The 22,138-nt window shown below is 42.7% G+C and overlaps 1 protein-coding gene across 1 annotated transcript; it reads left to right on the top strand.

Annotated features, from left to right (window-relative positions):
• The first annotated feature begins 13,264 nt into the window (after positions 1-13,264).
• Positions 13,265-16,624, top strand: LOC118483951. The gene is made up of 4 exons (XM_035979771.1): positions 13,265-13,997; positions 14,078-14,845; positions 14,918-15,951; positions 16,024-16,624. The coding sequence occupies exons 1-4, from the start codon at positions 13,265-13,267 to the stop codon at positions 16,351-16,353; spliced, it is 2,865 nt and encodes a 954-aa protein (XP_035835664.1). The 3' UTR covers positions 16,354-16,624.
• Positions 16,625-22,138: the final 5,514 nt, after the last annotated feature.

Raw genomic sequence — 22,138 nt, 5'->3', positions numbered from 1 at the left:
GGATTTAGGGATATGGGAATTTATAGTATTCCGTTTTGAAATTAAATTACAGAATGCTTATTTGTTACGATAATCTATACATATAATAAAGTAAATCATATAGGGGACACATGTCGCTCTATGAGGTGATCTCAACAATTTTTTCCCGCCTAAACAAATAGATATAACAAATAGATATAAATAATATTTGTTAATAAGATTTAAATAAATTTTATACAATAAATTTTATCTTTTTATCTTTTACCCTAAACAAATAGATATATAGATAATATTTGTTAATAAAATTCAAATAAAGAATATATCATAAACAAATATATATAGATAGTAGTAAAAGTGAGTAAAAAAGAATCAAAATAGTTGCATCTTTATTTAGGGAATATTGGATTTCAATAAAAACAATTATTCGTCGTTGACTGCAAACAGTCCCAATTTAAAAAATAACCGCTGGCAGTCCCAACTATTAACATATTGACCTCCAATGGACCCTGACTAACAGAACCCTAACGCCGTTAGTCTCCGGTCGCAGGAAAAGTGTTTTTGGCCAAAAAACTCCTTTTTGGCCTCAAAACTCATTTTTTTGTCCCAAACCTGTTTGTAACCTTATTACTCTCCTTTTTGGCCTCAAAACTCATTTTTTTGTCCCAAACCTGTTTGTAACCTTATTACTTATTTTAGGAACCTTTTTCTACTAAAAGCCCCAATTATGAGGTCTCCGTAACTTCTTTCATCGTCGGAAAACTTCTGTTTGTCTTGAAAACTCAAGTTTTTTGCTGGAAAACTCAACATTTTCGTCCCAAACCTTCTTGTAACTTTAGATCAGATCTTTAGAAACCTTTTTCTAGCTAAAAACGTTTTTCTGGCGATCGGAGACTAACAACATTAGGGTTCTGTTAGTCAGGGTTCATTGGAAGCCAATATGTTAATAGTCGGGACAACCAGTGGTTATTTTTTGAAATTGAAACTGTTAGCGGCTAACGGCGAATAGTTGGGATTATTAAAATCCAATATTCCTTTATTTAATTCAAGTTTTCCCAAGTTTTGTTGTTGTGAATTTTGATGACTTCGTTTTTTATTTTATAATTTTAGGAGGTTTATTCCATGAAATTCAATGTAATAAGAGGTTTGTCCGGTGAAATTCATTGTTATTAATGACAACTTATGAATTTATCATGTATGTTCAATCAAAACTATCAAGAGTAGATTAAAAATAATAAGCATTTACAAATAATAAACTATATCATTTTCATTAATCAACCCGTATAACACACGGGGCCAAAACCTAGTAATATATATATAGAGTTGCTTATTTGTTACGATTTTATAGTATTTCGTCTTGAAATTAAGTTTTCCAAATATATTTAAATGTTTGTAGGGTTGTTCAAATTGTTCGGCGCTCGACGCTCGTTCGATTCTTGCTCGGAAAATGCTCGAAATTTGCTCGTTCGATTCAGCTCGATTAAAAAAATGCTCGGTTCGGATCTGCTCGGTTTGAAAACGAACCGAGCACGAGCAACGGTCCGCTCAGTTCGGTTCGACTCGGTTGACTCGATTTATCTTTTAATATATATATATACATATATATTTGTGTTTGTGTGTGTATCATTTTTAGTGAAATGACTAGAAACCACCATTAATAATGTTTGTTCCAAAATCCAAATAGAGCTCATTTAAGTAATTAGAATTGAAATCCAATACCAATAATCCATTATCCAATACTTAAATGTCCATTTGAGTAATTGAGTCAAAATTTCAAATACTAAAATGTGAAACGTCGATCAATACTCAAGTTTCAACCCGCCATTTGATTCGGAAGTGCAAGACCCTAATCAAAACCCCCATTGGCCATCGTTATTCGATTTCTCCATTGCCACTCGCCAAGACGCCAACTCGCAAGGGTTTAGCTTCAATCGATCCATTCAATTTCAAACTTCCGATAGAACAAGGGTATGTTTCAATGGTCGACGATTTATCTTCCCGCTTAGTTAATCTCGATAGAACTAGTTGAGTGTTTTTGTATTCCTTGTTATTTGTTAAATTTTTACTTGTGTTCTATTGGACGAAACATCAGAGACGAAAACTGCACTTTATTCTAATAACTAGCACTCTCATCGTCACTTTCCTTGTTTATTCTGCAACGCTCGATACTCGCTCGACGTTCGTTCGAAAAATGTTCGGATCGAAAGACGCTCGCTCGACTTTGTCTCGGTTGAAAAAACGCTCGGTTCGGTTCGGATCGGTTTGTAAACGAACCGAGCACGAGCAAAGGTCTGATCGGTTCGGTTCGGCTCGTGAACAGCCCTAAATGTTTGTAACTTTCAATACGACATACTTTAAAAAAATACCATAAAAACCCTTTTTCTATATATATAGATATACTTTTTATACTTTAAAAAAAGTATAATTACGCTATAGATATAATTGTGTTGTTGTACATTTACACGGTGTTGATATGTGCCCTGGTCTAGATAACCGCGAATATAATTGTGTTGTTTTATCGTACCATTTATGCGGTGTCGATGCGTTAGGATCTGGATGATTGTGCGGATAATTGTGTTAGGTAACACCACCTTAGATTTCATAATCGGAAAACTATTTCAGACTTGGCGTATATCAGCACTATGTATAAAAATTATTTGAGTTTAAGAAAATTGGTGGAATTAGTAAATTGACTCAATTACCCTTTTTACCCATAAAAAATCTGATGTATTACGTGTCGTATTCTCATTGTTTTTTACGCTTTTTTAAGTTAAAAACATTGTGTCCTGTAACCAACACCTGTTATTCTATATAGTCTAAGAGTTCTTGCCTGTCTTTTTACTTTTTTTTTATCCCTCTATGTGCCATCAAATCCTGGTTAGTTGAAGGCCCTCTTTCCTCATCGTCTCTCTTGTGTGACACCTTTCTTTCTCTTTTTTCCTATAACGTCCTGTCCCAATGGAACTTGTACACATATATAGGTTTGATTTTATATATTTTTCTCATGTGTTCGCAACTGTTGTTTTTATCACCTTGATGTTAAAAATGTGTTTTTGAACAGTTATCTTATTGAGATCCTTTATGATCATTATGCTTTGTCTATGTGAATGGTTTTGAGTCTTTGATAACACTTGTATACCATTTACCATCCTGATTTTGCATAGTAATTTTGTTATTAGGCTATGCGGTATGGTAGACTCATCCTTGGAGGAGGATCCGTCACGTAAGCGCCACGTAGATCGGGTGTGAGGATGAGGCAAAGAGGATGGAGGTAAGGCCGTGGGGTATGGTGGGGCGGGGGTTGGGACTTGGGTTGGGCATTTGGTGACACGTGTCCGCGGAGCCAGCCCACTGCCGGGTTACGTGTCCGCAGGATATGGCGGGGCGTGGGTTGGGCTTGGGTTGGGTGAACCGCGTGGCATAAATGGTTTTTTTTTTTTAAATACAAAAAATTTATAAAAAATCACACAACATTTATAAAAAACCTACAACTTTATTAAAATTTTAAAAATTACATAATCCTAAAAATTACATAATTTCTAAAAATTACAAAATAAAAAAACCTAAAGCGTTAAAAAAATTTCAAAAAGGTCGATCTTGTTGAACGTCTTGTTTTCCTTGCCTCGAAACTCTATGTTCGCCACCGCCACCCGGTCCTCGTGGCTTAACTCGCCACCAGGAACCGCATCGTAGTAAGCCTTGAAACGCTCGAGCTTGGACCGTAGCTCGCGCCATTTATGTTGGCACGCGTTGAGGTTGTGGCGGTCGTTACCGACGTTTTGTCGGTAGGCCGCAAACGCTTCCGCCCAGTATTTTGTTTGGCCCGGTGGCCGCCCCTTCATAGCGTCGACGACGCTTGTTACGAGTGCCATTTCTTCTTGACGGGTCCAGGATGCCATTTCTTTTTGGGTTCGTGGGATGGGGGGACCAGCGGGGTAGCGGGTAACCGACAGTGGGTGTTTGGTTCGTGGGATGGGGGACCGGTGGGGTTGGGGTTGCAATATATAGGGCCTTTGGGTGACCCGGGTGGCGGTTATAGAATATGGGGGGATGGGGGGACCAATTTGAATTTTAAATTTCAAAATTTAAAACACCCGCCTGACGTGGCGGGGTGAGCAAATCAGAGTCCGCCAGCTCGCTTGGCCAAACCGCCCCACGCCCGGCTTGAAACCCAACCCCCAAGGGCCACGCCACAAACCCAAGCCCACCCGGGGTGGTGACTTGGGCGTTTTACCCCAACCCACGCCAAAAGTCCCGCCCCATACCCCACGGTGATACAAACCTGTAGATTGACCCATATCTTGTGTGAAGCTCCAGTTGGATATTTTGACCCGTTTAATTATTAGTGGGAATGGGTTTTGAGGGGAACAGTTAATTACTTTTTCTTTTTATGTTAAATAAGGCAGAATAGGGAATGTTTCAGATGTTGATGTTTATTATATGAAATTAGGGTTTTTATACCTTTGTCATGGAGATTTAATCCTTCTCGAATTGGATTATTCTATCAATTTTATCTATCAATGACAAAGGTATTAAATCTCCACTTCGAGAAGGATTAAATCTCCATGCCAAAGGTATAAAAACCCTAATTTTATATAATAAACATCGACCCCTGAAACATTCCCTATTCTGCCTTATTTAACATAAAAAGAAAAGGTAATTAACTGCTAGAAAATGCCCCACTACTTGCTCCTAAAACTGTTCCCCCCAAAACCCATTCCCACTAATAATTAAACGGGTCAAATATCCAACTGGAGCTTCACACAAGATATGGGTCAATCTACAGGTTTGTATCAATACATCCTGCCCCAAAATCCGACTTGTCCTCAAGTCGGAAACAAGGGAACTGTTGTGCCAAGCAATAAGCCATTCAATTATAGACCGAGGTTGAAAATCAAATTCCCGATCTTTGGTAGTCAGTGGAGAGGCTAAAGGCGTTGCGGGAACTTGAACCCTTGCAGGTTTCAGCCAGGATACATGGGAGACCAGAATGATGCAATAAGGTCCACAAGAGCTAGATGACAGTTTCTTAAAGATGTTGACAAGGCTAAGTTTGTGGAAAAACTGACGTTGGGGTGTAGGGTTGTGGGTAACATACTGAGCGACATTTTTAGTATAATCTGAAATAGGTTTTGGGCTTGGGCTCCATGCAAGAGTTCTGTTGGGTTTAGATGAACAGATCTTAGACTCGTTTTCTAGGGCAAGGCGAACAAGATAACACTCGGTTCTAGGTTTCTGGATAAACACGTTAGCCTTCATCAGTTCTTCATTGAGACCATTCGGTCCTTCATCCTTCTCCACCGTGTTCTTCAATTCACTGTCCACTTCTTCACTGTTACAACCGTCTTTGTCTGGTTCTTCACAGTTACAACCGTCTTCGTCTGGTTCTTCACAGTTACAACCGTCTTCAATCACCTGAGCTTTAATTTCGTCAACATCATCTCTCAAAGATGCAAGAATGCCGTCTAATCGTGCTGCAATGATTGCTAGTTGATCTGCTAAATCCCGGGGCGTCATTCGATTTCCCGGCAATGGAACCATTGATAGAAACTTGAAATCGAAAGATAAAATTGATAGAATAATCCAATTCGAGAAGGATTAAATCTCCATGACAAAGGTATAAAAACCCTAATTTTATATAATAAACATCGACATCTGAAACATTCCCTATTCTGCCTTATTTAACATAAAAAGAAAAGGTAATTAACTGCTAGAAACTGCCCCACTACTTGCTCCTAAAACTGTTCCCCCCAAAACCCATTCCCACTAATAATTAAACGGGTCAAATATCCAACTGGAGCTTCACACAAGATATGGGTCAATCTACAGGTTTGTATCACACGGCCTAAGGAAATGGGGGTGGGCGTAAAATATATATGTATATGTTGTATGTATAGGTGTGTGAGAGAGGGGGAGACCCGTCCAAATCGTCGCACCCCTGACGATCTCGATGACGGAGACACGGCGACGAAGTGAGGGAAATGGAGAGGGGGCACGTCGACGGGGCGGGGCGATCCCCATACCGTCCAACCTTAGGGTTTTGTAAGCTAGATTTTCTTTTTAATCGTAACTTTAAATAGTAAAAAAATGACATCAAGAGTTTATGGACGCAGGGGCGGACCCAAGTTATAGGGTGGGTGGGCGGCCGCACCCCTTGAAAAAAAAAAATTTGTGGTATTTTTCGCGAAAAATCCAGACCGCACCCCTTGGAAATTTTCGTCCACACCCCTTGAAAAATTCCGACCGCACCCCTTAGAAAAAAATGTTAGGAATTTATTTTAAAAAAATTGTGAACACGGATTGAAACCCGATCAAATTATGTAAACAAGTTAGCCTACTAACATCTTTAATGAAACTTAAATTCAATCCATCAAGCCAAATAACTTAATACCCATTCAAGCCCAACCCAACTACTAGTTTTGTTAAACAAAGTATGTTATAGATAAGTTTTTTTGTTCTTTTATTGAATGATTAAGAGAAATAAAAGTAGGGATGGTTTGAATTTTGATGTTTTTTTGTTTGTTAATGTGATAGGAAGTTAGGAACTAAGGTTTGATTGTTTGAGAATTGAAATGGACCCAACCCGATCTGATTCGACCCGCTATGAAACTTTGTTTGTTTGTTTTTACTTGTTTTACATGAACCGAACCGATCCGACCCGCTATAAACCGATTTTTTTTATATAGCTAGGGGTCTACAATCTTTAAAAAAATTCCGCACCCCCAGAAAAAAAAATCCTAGATCCGTCACTGAATGGACGTCAGCAAGGATCAAGTAGTTAATATTCATCACCAATAGTTTATATTAATAAAAAACAATAAAGGGGATATGAAGAATTTTTCATCGCATGATGATGCGAGTGGAGTCTACATTGATCATTTGTCGTGATTAATATTATATTGTATCTTAGATTTGCCTTGTCTATAGTGTTTGGTTCATGATCAAATAAATTAGATGCAACTTGAAAATATGTAACGACAAATATTTATTTATGTTATCAACATATAATTTAAATAAAGATAATAATATAAATAATGTTTTATTTGACGAATTATAACTAGAGTTTTTGATTATGTTACAAGCAGTTTTTAACATAAAGCAATTAAAAATGTTTATGAGGGGATTGATTTTGAAATTCAGTTAATCATCATTATCATTATACTCAGTAAATCACAACAATAGCAAAATTAAGTTAGGGTCTGAAGAGAGTAAGATATATTTTAACTATTTCCTCAGTTACCATCATCAACATTTATCAGTTTAGGTGCACAAATTGGTATTGGGCCATACTTAGTCTTAGTTCCAGGTTGAAATGTTCCGGGTATGATCAACAAGATAAGAAACCGGGCATGGCAATACCCGAGTTGGCTATGTAATTAGGTTTTGGCAAGGAAGTAATCAGCTTTTTTGGGTTCTAGTTCCAGGTTTTTTGAGTTTTGACCGGTTCGAGTTAGGGTATAGCCGGGATAGAGCCAATTTCAAATCATAGGGTGTGGAACTCTATATATACCCAATGGGTAAGATCGTGTATGAAACCAGGTCAAGTATGACTGGGTTTATTAATACCTGATTTCTGATTTTTTTCAAGTAAAGTTTAATACTCGTTTATTATTTTTTTTTCTCACACGCTATCATTCACTAAGACTAAGGTAGTGTTTGATATGTAGGAATGAAGTTTAATACCTTTTTTTTTTCTCACACGCTATCGATCACTAAGACTAAGGTATTGTTTGATATGCAGGGAGAAATGGAATTGGTAGATGGCATACAACATTCAGCCCATCCTTTGTCCCCCTATGAATGAATTAATAGTAGTGACTGATTTTCAAAATGCTTAATCTTCGGCCCAACACATGTGGCCCAACATTCAGCCCCAAAATATTTTTTAGTCCAACTGGTTATAATTTTATTGGCCGAAAAAACAAATTTAATTTCTTCCTTAGTTAAATTAATACTCTCTTCAGTGTCAAACGATTTAAGTAATTTTTTATATATTAAATCTATATATATTGTTTTAACCTACCTTGACACCCATCTTTGTAATACAACAAAATTTTCACAATCATCGTTTAAAATAAAAAAATTCCCAAAATTGTAAATAGATCTTTAAACCAATATTTTTCATTTTCTTATTTTTTATAATTATTTGATAAATATCAAATTAAAGTACATAATTTCATCATTCAGCTTTTTCATTTTATTATTTTTTATAGTTATTTGATAAATATCAAACTAAAGGACAAATTATGTACTTTAATTATTTGATAAGAATGTTGGCGGACATCGTTAGTATTAACCAGTCCGCATTTGTCCCGGGGAGAAGGATCTCGGATAACATTCTTTTAACACAGGAGCTTATGCATAACTATCACCGTAACTTTGGTCCTCCTAGATGTGCTTTCAAGATAGATATCCAGAAGGCGTATGATACGGTCGAATGGAATTTTTTGGAGAACACTTTGAAAGGGTTTGGATTTCATGCTAAAATGATTAAGTGGGTGATGGCGTGCGTCTCATCTACGTCTTTTTCGCTAGCAATTAACGGTAACCTTTTTGGGTATTTCAAAGGGAAACGAGGTCTTCGACAAGGAGATCCAATGTCTCCGTATCTTTTTACGATGGTTATGGAAGTTCTTACGTTGATATTAAACCGGCAGGTATCGATATCTAATGACTTCAAATTCCATAATAAATGTGAAAAGCAAAGAATTATAAACTTGTGTTTTGCGGATGATCTATTTATATTTGCTAGAGGAGACTATAAATCCGCTCAGGTCATAATGACGGCTATCAACATGTTTAAGTCTATGTCGGGTCTGGTTCCTAGCATGGTGAAGAGTACAGTTTTCTTTGGGAATGTTAAGGATCAGGTGAAAGCGAGAATCCTTAGTATTATGCCGTTTGAGGAGGGGGTTCTTCCAGTTCGCTACTTGGGGGTTCCGCTTGTTTCTACTCGGCTGAAATATAAGGACTGTAAAAGGCTAATTGAGAGTATGGAATCAAGAATCACTGACTGGAAAGCTAAATGTTTGTCTTTTGCGGGTAGAGTGCAGCTGATTCGTTCGGTCTTGGCTTCTATGCATATATATTGGGCTTCGGTTTTCATATTACCTAAACGGGTTATTGATGAGCTGGAGGAGAAGATGAGATGCTTTTTGTGGTCTCAAGGAAATAAGATTAAAGGCAAAGCGAAGGTCAGATGGAAAACGGTTTGTCTTCCGAGATGTGAAGGGGGTTTGGGTATTCGTAGAGTGCAAGATATGAACACCGCCCTAATGGCTTCTCATATATGGAGCTTGGTTAATAATAGACAATCTCTTTGGGTTAAATGGATCCATTCATACCGTATTAGAGATAGAAGTTTTTGGGATATCCCTCTAAAGAATGATGTTTCTTGGAGTTGGAGAAAATTGCTTCAATTAAGACCGACTATACGTAACTACATATGGGTTAAGGTTGGAGATGGTACAGACACGATGATTTGGTTTGATAAGTGGCATGAGATATGTCCGATTAGCTCCTTTATCACTCCTAGATTGATAGCGAATGCGGGATTCACGCTAAACTCGAAGCTGGCGGAGATTCTAGTTAATGGTGAATGGAGATGGCCGATGGAATGGGTGAGCCGGTTTCCTTTGCTTCAACAAGTTCAAGTCGTTCAACTGATCCCTTGCGCAAGGACAAAATAATATGGATAACTCGCCAAGGGGTTGATACCGGGTTTACTTCCTCCACGGTTTGGGATGATCTCAGGATAGTGCAAGCTGAAGTACAATGGACCAAGGTTGTGTGGTTTCCTCAAGCTATTCCAAGGCACGCTTTTCTCATGTGGTTGATTCTTAATACAAAATTAAAGACACAGGATATCATAAGTAGATGGAACGCATCAGGAAATGCAAATTTAAATCTTATGTGTTGCTCGCTATGTACGAGAGGCCCAGATTCACATGATCACTTGTTCTTTGAGTGTGAGTATGCTTCTAGAGTTTGGGATGGGGTGAAATATCGTGCAAATATGGCGTCGATCCAGCATCATTGGAGCCAGATTCTGGATTATCTAATGAATATAGCGACTTCCAAATCAGCTAATCACATCATTTCAAAAATGGTGGTTAGTGCGGCTGCCTATTTTGTATGGGATGAGAGGAATGCTAGACTTTTTTCGGCTAGGAAGAGAAGTAGAGATCAGCTTGTGGATGTCATCCTAAACACAGTAAGGATGAAGCTTCAGACAATGCGGTTCAAAACATCCAGTCAGACTGAAAGAGCGTTACAACAATGGATGCTGCCCCGTGGATTGCTGGTAGCGGATGATGATTGCGGCTAGTGTCTTGTGTTTGTGTTTTTTTCATTTGTAGTGGCCTCCTTGTTTGTTTGGAGTGTGTCCTTTTCGTAAGTCTTGTGTTCTCGTTTGTTTTCGAGTTGTAACTCCCCTGTATCATGTCGCTTGGGAGAACTGTGAAGTGCTTTTGCTTCACACTTGGTTTTATTTTTGATATAAAATTCACCGGGGTAACCCTTTACCCAAAAAAAAAATTAGATCAACATTTTCTGTTAATAGTTATTATCTGTCCGAGTATTTTAGAAAGTGATAATACACGTGACTTTATCTCGCAATTTTGGATTAGATTTTTAAGATTAAATGTGATACTAGTGGCAAGTGGCAACTTTAGGGTGAGATAAACCTTAAGGACCATTAGGTCTTGAGTTCGATTGGGGGTTTCGGTTTACTTCTGAATTGATGTATAGGCATTACAGCTTATGGAGATGGATATGATCGGGTGATTACTCTGATGGCACGATTATACTTCAGTGGTCCGTCAATGATTCAAATTTACAATAATCATTGGATTTAGAGTGACAAAAAGTGTGACAATAGCCCAATGCTTCCACTAAATGCAAGTGTGAGAGTAGCCCAATGTTTGCACTAAACGTTTACGACCTTACCCTGGCTTCGGGTTGATGATTGTATTTATAGGTGGAGAATGATACATATTTATGATTGAGTAGTCGACACCTCCACAACGCACTTCGTGCGCATGGTCACAAATGTCAGGTTGTGTTTAATGTTGTTTTCACTATAGAGAATACACTAACATCTATATGTTTATCAAGCGTTGTCATGAAATCAGCCACAATTGTGGCAAAGTACATTAATAAGGATCCACTAGTTTCAAGGTCTGAATTCCTAATGATGGGGGATGTTCGATCATTGTGTATTTATGTTCAAACCCCTTATAGGTCCGAACGTTGTGATGTTAGGATCATTTGGTAGGTTTCGATGTTTTGACATTCAGATCATTTGATAGCTCATAGTGTTTTTGTGTCCCTTTGGGTACATCTCATAAAATGGAACGATGAAGAGAATATTAGTGTGTCCTTTGCACAAGGATGACAGTCTGACACACACAAATTGATAAAAAAAAAAACCCTTAGGTTCAAATATTATATAATGGTGTCCAAATACATATATATAGATAATATATAAAGGAATAAGAAGTAATTCAAAAAAGGAGAATGCATAACAAAACACAAAGTGTACAAACATGCACAAATGGTCGAGAGAACCTTGGTTTATTGTAGATTCTCGCATCTTTGGAGTTTGTTACCCTTTCGAGCATTTGTATAAATTCAATTATTCACGTTGACTTAACTTTATTTTTTTAATAATTGTTGAAACAATGGTTAACACAAAGGATAACCAAGGGGGTCGTTTCACTTATAGGGTTCAACCTCCTCTCTTGCTCGTATCCAAGGCTCGAGATCTGCAAAACAGTAAACACCGTTAGTCTCGTTAAGAGGGGAAAGAGAGGTTTTCCCTCTTAACCAGGCTCCGGCGTGAGAATAAGTACTGTTCCGAGATGAATAAAACAGTGTGTGTATAGAGTGAGTAAAGAGAGCCAAGCTCCTTAACCTGAATGATGAAGGGTTCTATTTATAGCCGGAGGGTGAAGAAGGAGGAAGTAGCTGTGCCAGCTGTGGATGTGCGCCAGCTGTCCGACCAAGGGGAATATCCTCTTGGTCTGCTCTGTCAGGGACGGCGTAGTGGTACACGTGGCGTCCCCGCATTCGACGGTGTTGGGCACCTCGTACTGGTCATGTCAGCCCTGCTCCCTGGATTGTCGCAGGCCCATGTGGCTTCTTGTGTATGGTGCCACGTATTGTCCTTGATGTTGGGCGAGGCATCTTTGATGCCCGCCGGGCCTTATCCGGTTGTCTTCTGGAAGCTTCTAGAAGATCCAGATGATGTGGATGCCTTGTGTGCACAAAAAGTGGTGTGGTCCCTGCCATGTAGGCAGGGAATTGGGACCATACCTCTTCAAGTCCCCCCAGTCCAGTGTGCCTTCTAGTTGAGTTGATCGTCTAGGAGGGATTCTGGACTTATGAGAGTTGTGGTTTTTTATGCATCGCGTTGGAATTGGTGAATATAAATTGAGCCGAGTGGACGCATGCCGCGTGAGTCTTGGCCTTTTGAAAAAAGTGAGCCAAATGGACGCATGCCGCATGGGTTTTGGCTCTTTGAAAAAAGTGAGCCAAATGGACGCATGCCGCATGGGTTTTGGCTCTTTGAAAAAAGTGAGCCAAATGGACGCATGCCGCATGGGTTTTGGCTCTTTGAAAAAAGTGAGCCAAATGGACGCATGCCGCATGGGTTTTGGCTCTTTGAAAAAAGTGAGCCAAATGGACGCATGCCGCATGGGTTTTGGCCCTTTGAAAAAAGTGAGCCAAATGGACGCATGCCGCATGGGTTTTGGCTCTTTGAAAAAGTGAGCCAAATGGACGCATGCCGCATGGGTTTTGGCCCTTTGAAAAAAGTGAGCCAAATGGACGCATGCCGCATGGGTTTTGGCCCTTTGAAAAAAGTGAGCCAAATGGACGCATGCCGCATGGGTTTTGGCCCTTTCGTGCTTTCTTCTGTTTGAAGTTTGGTGGTTATGGGGGAGCGTTTGGTGTGACCGTCTGACATCCCTGTCTTTTCGGAGGTGAACAGTTGCTTTTGCAGTGACTTTCTGTCACATCAGCAGACCCTGTTGCCCATGCTTCCCGAAAAATGAGCCGACGTCTTCTCTTTCCTCTGACGTGTCGGCCATCTATTGGTTACTTTTCCTGCCTCCTGACGTTTCACTATCTCTCGCATTTAATGCGATGAGTATAAATAGTAGAGCGGTTATTCACTTCTCCCATATCTTCGAAATTTCTAAGTGATTCTCTCCCTTCCTTTCTCCTTTGTTCTTCTTGTCCTTCATATTTTTTCAAATCCGAAGTATCTTACTCTTGATTTTTCTTAATGGCGGAGAAAAATCCTTCTCAGAAGAAAAGGAAACAACGGAGTAGGGGTCCTCCTGGCCCGGATCAGGCCGTCATTAACTGGAAAGAGGAGGAATTTCATAACCTCGTTAGGGGGCATAACTTTCGACCTGAGTGGGGGGCTCGATATCCTCCGTCTGGATCTACTGCACTGGATGCCCCCCCCGGTTTTATCACTTTATATGCTGCTTTTTTCCGAGAGGGCAATTTTAGGTTGCCCATTACTAAGTTTGTTGCCGGTGTTTTGAGGGGTTATGGTCTTCATATCTCTCAGATAAATGCCATTGGGCTTCCCCGGATTACTCACTTCGAGTTTGTTTGCCGGTCTTATCGGGTTGAACCAACGTTTCAGATGTTCAACACTTTTTATAGTGTGACATATTCTAGTGGTTTTTATTCTTTTCAAGCCAGGACGGGGGTTGTCCCAGTGTGTTCTGCCCCAATAAAGGGTATTCATGACTGGAAACAGAAGTTTTTCTACATTCGTCGTGGAGTGATTCCGTCGGAGATGACGTATAGGCAGGTCGATCAAGGGATTCCAAGGGTGGAACCGTTGGAGAATTTTGCTGCCCAAGAATGGTATGGGAGGATAACGGCCAAGGCAACTGCTATTTCTCAACTGGATGAAATGGCCTTGGTCGGTGCTGGGATGAGCATGTTATGGGTGCCTAAGCATCCTTTGGGTCAGCCTGTATACAGCCATAAGGGCAAATGTATGATTCTTTCTTATTTTGTCGGTTGTTTACTTCCCTTTAGGCTTGTTTTGTGCTTTGATCTTTGTTGTTTTCTGCAGTTGGTTATAGCTTGTTGAATGCTTTGGACCCCAAGGCTGCTGGTGCCATGGTTGAAGCCATCCAGGCTGATGGTAACCCGACGTGGCTGGATCAAATACAAGATCGCTTCTTGCACCCTACCGAGCAAAGTTTGAACCGATATGCTGCTGAGGTTCTTGGTGAGGATGTTTTGGGTGACTTTGTTAACTCTGATCAAGAGGATGTCATCGTTGTTTCCAGTGGGAGTTCTGGTCGGAGTGGTGGGGATCTGACGTCTCGTTCCGCGCGTGCAGGTACCGTGCCTGGTGGCAATGCTGAACCTGTACACGAGGTTGTTGGAGATGATGATGATGACGTGGAAGCGTCTATTGATCCGTCTGCTCAGTTGGAGACGAGGAAGAAAGCTCGGATTGATGGGTCTGGAAGGAAAGGAGAGGGAGTTGAGGGTGGAGCTGCCGGATCTTCTCGTAAGCGACCCTCCATTCTTTCTTATCTAGATTATGTAGTAGTGTCTGATACGTTGTCTGGCTTAGGCCCTGGGGAGGTGCGTCAAGGGTCAGATCTTGATGATAAAGCCACTTTAACTGAGCATATGAAGAAGAAGGCTCTTGATGATCATAAGCGTCATCTTGATGAACAAGCTGCTGCCCTTCTTGCGGCCAAGAGGGCCAAGCTTCAAAAGGATGCCCCCCCAGCCCCTTCTGAATCTGAGGTTGATTTGGGTGTATTTAGTGGGGGTCGAGGGAATTTGTTGGAGAAGATATTTGAGGCTTCTGCTCCCCGGCCTGGTAACTTAGTTTCTGTGTATGTTTTTGTCATCTTTTATTTTGTCTTTTTAGCTAATTGTAATTTTGTGGCAGAATCTAAGACTAGCAAGAAGCCACGGCCAGTGGATATTTCGCAGATTACGCCACCTACCTCTCCTCCTTCGAGGACTGTTGGCTTGACCCCTCCTCGAGATGATGCTGATGTAACTGTGAAGGGCGGTGAAGGGTTTGAAGGTATATTTGAGGGAGGTGACGCTGCTGGTGGTGATGCTGGTGGAGTTGATAAGGGTAAAGGTATTGAGGTGGAGATGGAGTCTAGTGAGACTACTCCACAACAAACCATTTACACAAAACGTCCTCCCGTTGAAGGTGGAGCCACTTCTGGCTTTGTGCGGAGTCCGCACTTTGAACAAAATCCTGGTGATTCCTGGGGTAACCCGGCTTGCGATGATTTGCCGCACGTCCCCCGTTGGGGCCTTACTCAGGGCTCCCGCATGAATGACTTGCAGAACTGTCAGGAGTTCTTCTCATTATCCCTTCCTCCTGCCGAGAGGATGTTTCAGAAAAACCGCAGCCGATTTGCCCTTATAGATGATCATGTTACGGCTGGGGTTAACTTCTTTGCCACCTCTCAGGAGATTCTTCGTGAGTGGCGTTCTATGGGAGAAGAAACTATGGCGTTTGAGGAGGCCAAGAAGGCATTTGCTGAAGAGAAGGAAAAATTTAATACAGAGCAGAAGGGTCTTCAATGGCGGGTTACTGAGGCTGAGCGGAAATTTGAAGAGCAGAAACAGTTAAACGAGCAAAAACAAAAGGATTGGGAGTCGGCCTGTGCTCGTACGAACGCGGAGATGCAGTCGCAGCGTGATGCTATTGTGCGGCTGTCTGGTGAGAAGACTGCTCTCGCGGAAGAAGCTCATCAAACGCGTCTTGCGGCGGAGAAGAAGGAAAAGGAGTACATTGCGCGGATAGATAAGCTGGAGCTTCTTGTGCAGGCGAAGACTTCGGAATGTGAGGCTGCTCAGCGTCTTCTTGATGAGAAGGCGGCGGAGTGCCGTGCCGCTGAGCTCCTTGCTGAGGAAGCTTCAGCTGATAGTAGGTGGCTGCTATCTCGTGGTGTTCCATTGGTAATGTTCTTTGCCTGTTCTACTTTTGTGTAGTTTTTTCTGCTATCTTATTCAACCTTGTTTTTCATGTAGCTTGCTGATCGTATCTTGAATTCTCCTGAGCTTGCCCAATACATGTTTGAGTTGGGTGGGGCAGGTTATAATAGTGGCCGCAAGAATGGATATGCTGAAGGCAGGTGTGCTGCTGCAAACAATGAGAAGGATTATAAGTTTGAGCTGTATAAAGCTGATTGCGATAATGCGTATGCGAAGAAACGGCGAGAGTTTGCAATGCTTGATTTTGCCGTAGTTAAGGCTGCTGGTAAGTTGGCCCTCAAAGCGGATGGGGTAGCTTTGTTGAAGAAGGCATTGGGAGAAGATGATGCTAGCGGTGCGGGTGGTGCTGGTTCCAGCCGCACTTAGTTTGGGATTTCCGGCCTGTGCGCCGCGTACAGCCTTGTATGGGCTTGTAATGATGTTTCAAGACAATTTGCTTACTTTGTACTTTTGTGTACTTTGACGATTGTTTGTTGCTCTGATTGTGTTTATGCAAATTTTGAAATCGTCATAATATGTGCATGTTTTAATTACTTTGATTAGGTGTCGCGAATGAATGATGGCGCTGACAGGTGATGTTGTGTTATGACAACGTTTTTATTCTGTCGTTTAAGTATGCGCGCTTGTATGTGATATACGAAGTGATCGAGTTGCAGGTTATTGTGTGAGCTCGGCTGGGATTGCAGCCTTGGGAGCGTTACAATGTTTAGTTGCCTTGCTATCGATGTTTTCGTGTTTATGTGGGCACGAAGTTATGTTTTTTGGCGTTTTGTAGGCTTTGGTTGTGTTTCTGACCCGGCTGTTCACTTGGTTGTGACGAGCCTTGGAGGTCTACAACGTTTCCTATGGTCGAGCCATTGATGTTTTCGCGTACGCCCGAAGTAATAAATGCAGTTGTGACAAAAATTTTGCATGAAATAGAGGTAGCCAAACGCTTCTTGTATTAAGTAAATGTGTCGGCGATTCGCCTTATACGATTACATGTTTATATGTAGCATTTTCGTAACTGTTGGGCGTTCCAGGTTCGCGGGACCTCTTTGTCGTTCATGGTGCGTAGCTTGTATGCTCCCTTGCCGAGGACCGCATCAATGATGTATGGGCCTTCCCATTTGGGAGCCAGTTTCCCTGGTTTTTCTGTGTTGGATGCTTCATTGTCCCTTAAGACATAATCGCCTGGGTTGAAGGTGCAGATCCGGACTCGGGAATTGTAATACTTTTCAAGCTTTGATTTGTACTTGGCTTCATTGATTGCAGCCATCTCTCTTCGTTCTTCTAGGAGGTCTAGATCGATCCTCCGTTCTTCTTCGTTATTGATCAGATTCATGGAGAGCATTCTTGGAGATGGGAGTCCGATTTCTGCTGGGATCACAGCTTCGGACCCATAGACCAAGCTGAAGGGTGTTTCTCCATTGCTTGTTTTGGGCATTGTTCTATGGGCCCATAATATGCTTGGTAGCTCGTCGACCCACCCTCGTCTTTTTTCACCGAGCCTTGCTTTGATGCCATCGACGATGCTCTTGTTGACCGCTTCAACTTGCCCATTCCCTTGCGGATGTGCGACCGACGAGAAGGTATGTTCGATGTTTAGTTCCTTGAACCATCGTTCGAGATCATCTGCTGCAAAGTTTGTACCATTGTCGGTGATGATTCGGAGTGGCAGGCCGAAACGGCATATGATTTGTTCCCAGATAAAGCGTTTAACGACTGCTGACGTGGTTGACGCAAGTGCTTTTGCTTCTACCCACTTGGTGAAGTAATCGACCGCGACGATGATAAACTTGACTGCCCCCGGAGCTTCTGGAAAGGGGCCCACCATGTCTATGCCCCATTGCTGAAAGGGCCATGCGGTTGTTACAGGCACCAACGCATTTTTTGGACGCATGGTTTTTGGTGCATGCCGTTGGCAGCCGCTGCATTTCCTTAGTTCTTTCACGGCATCGAGGTGCATTCCGGGCCAGTAGTACCCGGCGTTCATTACTTTAGCCACTACCATGCGTGGCCCGGCGTGGATGCCGCAGATGCCCTCATGTACTTCCCGGATCAGATAATTTGCGTCGTCGGCGTCGACACATCTCAACAGAGGGCCGAGATATGACTTTCGGTACAATATCCCATCCGCCATTTGATAATGTTCTGATTTATATTGGATTTTCCGCGCCTCGGCTTTATTTTCTGGGAGTATTCCGGACTGTAAGTACATGATGATGGGTGTCATCCATGACGTGGTTCCTGTTTGGATGACGCTGACTTCTCGGAGTGGCACAGACGGGTTGCTTAAGACTTCTATTCGTACGTCTTTGGCTAGGTGCTGAAAACTTGTTGACGCAAGCTTGCTTAAGGCGTCTGCTGGCTTGTTTTCGCTGCGGTTTATGTGGTGCACCTTGTAAGAATAGAAAGTTTGCAGCAACGTCTTTGCCTGGTTGAGATAGAGTGCCATGATGTCGCCCTTGGCTTCGTATTGACCGTTGATTTGTCCTGCCACTAGCATGGAGTCCACATGTGCCTCAATATGTCGGACTCCCATTTTGATTGCTAAGCGCAAGCCGGCCAGAAAGGCTTCATACTCTGCCTCGTTATTTGTGCTCTTGAAGTCTAGACGTATGGCGTAGGTGAACTCGTTTTTGTCTGGGCTCACTAGCCGCAACCCCGCACCTGCCCCATCTTCGTTGGACGCGCCGTCCGTATACAACATCCATGGTTCTTCGATTTGTTTTTTCTCCGCCTTCTCCATCGCCTTGCATTCTCTGTCTTTGTCATCGGGGACTTCCGTCATGAAGTCTGCCAAAACTTGGCCTTTTATCGACGGTCGTGGTCTGAAGACTACGTTGAGTCCCCTAGCTCTATCGCCCATTTGGCCAACCTTCCTGATATTTCTGGCCTTGCTAGGATATTCCCAATATTGTAATTTGTTAACACGTGGATGACGTGATTGGCGAAATATCGGCGTAGCCTTCTTGACGCGTGAATCAGTGCAAGGACAAGCTTTTCCATGATTGCGTATCTTGTTTCTGGGTCGGTTAGGGTTCTGGACACATAATACACAGGTGTTTGGACACCTTGTCGATCAACCAGCAATACGGCACCGACGGCCCTGTCGGAAGCTGAGAGGTACAAAACCAAAGGTTCTCCTTTGTTAGGTGCGGTTAGAGTTGGCAGCTTGATGAGACAGTCTTTCATCTCGCGGAACGCGCTTTCTGCTTCCGGAGTCCATTGGAATTGGGTTTTCTTCATGCAGTTTCGTAAGGTCTTGATGAATGGGAAGGATTTTGCCGCGTGATTTGCTAGGAATCGATTGAGGGCTGCCAATCGTCCTGCGAGCTTTTGCATATCTTTGATGCTTGCTGGTGAAGGCATCCTCTCTATGGCCTGGACCTTTTCTGGGTTCACCTTAAAACCGTCTTTGGTGACTATGAATCCCAGAAACTTTCCTTCCTCCATTCCAAATGAGCATTTTGCTGGATTCAGTTTGATGCTCACGCTTCGCAGCGTGTTGAAGGTTTTCTGGATATTTACCAGCATTGCGCTCTCCTCCCTGCTCATGATTACCAGATCGTCCATGTATACCTCGATGTATTTACCGATGGCGTCACTAAATGTTTCGTTCATCAATCGTTGATACGTAGCACCGGCATTCTTTAAGCCGAACGGCATCTTGGTGTAGCAGTATAGCCCCGTTGGCGTGCGGAAAGCGGTTTTATCCTCGTCTTGAACAGCCATCTGGACCTGGTGGTATCCCTTGTAGCAATCCAGAAAGCATTTCCACCGAAACGTTGCCAAAGAATCTATTTTCTCGTCTATGTCGGGCAACGCATAGCAGTCACGGGGGCATGCTTTGTTCAGATCCTTGTAGTCGACGCACATTCGCCAACTACCATTCGGTTTCTTCACCATGACTGGGCTTGCCACCCACGTTTGGTACCGGACTTCCCTGATGATTCCTGCGTTTAGCAGTTCTAACACTTGTTCCTTCATTGCATCATGTTTGATGTCCCCCAGGTGTCGTTTAGCATGCACTACTGGCTTTGCATCCTCTGAGACGTTTAACCGATGTTCCGCAATGTGTCGTGGAACGCCAACCATATCGGCTGGTGTCCAGGCGAACACATCCATGTTTTCATGCAGTAATTTCTTTAACGCCGCACGCGTTAGGTCAGACATTGCGGGTCCCAGAGTGACCGTTTGTTCTGGGTATGCACTGTTCAATACCCATTTTTCTGCCTCTCTGCGCGGTGCGGGCTTGCTTGCTTTTGCCGGCCTGATTTCGTCTGTTGCTAGCACTTCCTTGCTTGCGTATATCAACGCAACGCCTGTTTCGGTTGGAAAACCTATGGCAGAATGTGGTGCGGAACAGATCATGTTGAAATCTCCTTGGGATTCTCGTCCTAAAAGGATGTCATGTCTTGAATGTGCCGGTAGCACCATAAATGTGACTTCTTCAGTTCTTGAATTTCTCCCATCAGAAAGTAATACTGGGAAAGATATTTGTCCTAGGGGAAAGACGGCCTCATTGCAGAATCCAGTTAGTGGGTAGTCAACTGGTTCCAGGCGCGCCTTATCCTCTTGGTCGAATTGATTGAAGCACTGTTCATATATGATGTCTGCGGTGCTTCCTGGATCAATAAAGATGTAATCTGTTTGGTAGTGGCCGATCACCCCTGGAATGACTATTGGCCGCTTTTCTCTTGGACCTCCCCTGACAACTGGGAATACTACTTGCTTCTCGCGCCATGAATCATCCTGCGCGCGTTTGTTGTAGTTTTTTCTTGGTCGCCGTGGTCCTCCTTGCACCATATGGGTTTCTAGCTTTCTGAGCTTCTTGTTGTCTGGACCTTCGTCTCTTCGTTGTATCTGGCGGTAATCGCGCTTTCCTCCTTTGACTAAGTGACCGAGCTTGCCGTCTCTTAGAGCTCTTTCGATTTCTTGTTTCAAGCTGAAGCAATCATCGGTCAGGTGGCCCGTGTCTTTGTGGAATTCACAGAAGAGATTTGGGTCTTGACCCCTTTTGTTGCGCATCTGCAAAGGTGGCTTGAATTGATGGTTCTCTGTAGCTAAAACTTCAGAAGGTGTTTTAGTTAGTGGAGTCCACTGCTTTTCTCTATTTTCGCGCTTTACTTCTTTTCGATGGGCTATCTGATTGATCGTATGGCGTGCGTCGTCCCGTGGGGGACTTCTTTCTCTGTTCCCGGAAGCCCTCCAGGGTTGATTTCTACCCCTTCTGTTGTTTCGATCGTGGTGGTTGTGTGCGCGCTGACGGTGATCGTCACCGGTCAGTTGCCTATCTGTCTGCGCAATGGTTTTGGCTGCTTCAATGAAGGTTTCCCAGTCTTTGGGTCCTCCGTCACGCCCTTTGATTCTTTTAACCAGATCGTCGCATTTAACTGCTCGCATGAAGTGTGCGCGCATCATTTTTTCCGGTATGTCTCCAATTTCCAGACATTCTTTGTTGTACCTCGTAATAAAATCCTCCACGCTTTCGTAGTCTTTTCGGTATATGTTCAGACAATCACCTGGGTCTCTGGCGTGTCTTCGCTGTTGAGAAAAGTGTGCTAAGAATTTTTCTCGGAAGTCGACCCATGACTTGATTTTTCCAGCTGGTAAATTGTCGAACCAGATGCGTGCCGCACCAACGAAAGTTTGAGCAAACAAGTGACACCATGTTGGTAGGTTCCAACCACCTGTTGCTCCTGCGCCTTTGAACACCTGGAGGTGATCATCTGGATCCGTCAACCCATTGTATTTACCTACGTTGTGCGGTAACTTTGTTTTGTCGATGGCCGCGCACGCGATCTCTGGAATAAATTTTGAATTTTCAGCCATGTCCTCAGGACGATAGCTTAAGGTGAAGTCGTGTTCTGCTTTGGGGTTGTACCCCGCGCGCTTGGTTGGTTTGTAAGCCTCATGCTCTGGAGGAAGTCTGCTAAACACTGTGGATTCTGCCTTGTACGTTGGGTCGTCTTCCTCCTCTTCCCATTCTGTATTCATGTTTCGCGCGCCCAAGCGGGTTTGGATCGGTCTTCGTTGCTGATTGGAAGTTTGGACGAAGTTGCTCTCTGTTTCAGCATAGGTATCGCGCGTGTCTTGTATGCTGGGTCTTCTGACCTGTTGCACTGGTTCTCTTTCTGGTCGTAAATTCCACGCGTTTGTCTGCTGA

The sequence above is a fragment of the Helianthus annuus genome, chromosome 11, assembly GCF_002127325.2.
Source record: "Helianthus annuus cultivar XRQ/B chromosome 11, HanXRQr2.0-SUNRISE, whole genome shotgun sequence".
NCBI lineage: Eukaryota > Viridiplantae > Streptophyta > Magnoliopsida > Asterales > Asteraceae > Helianthus > Helianthus annuus.
The sequence above is the reverse complement of the archived record's forward strand: the minus strand, read 5'-3'. Positions and strand labels throughout refer to the sequence as shown.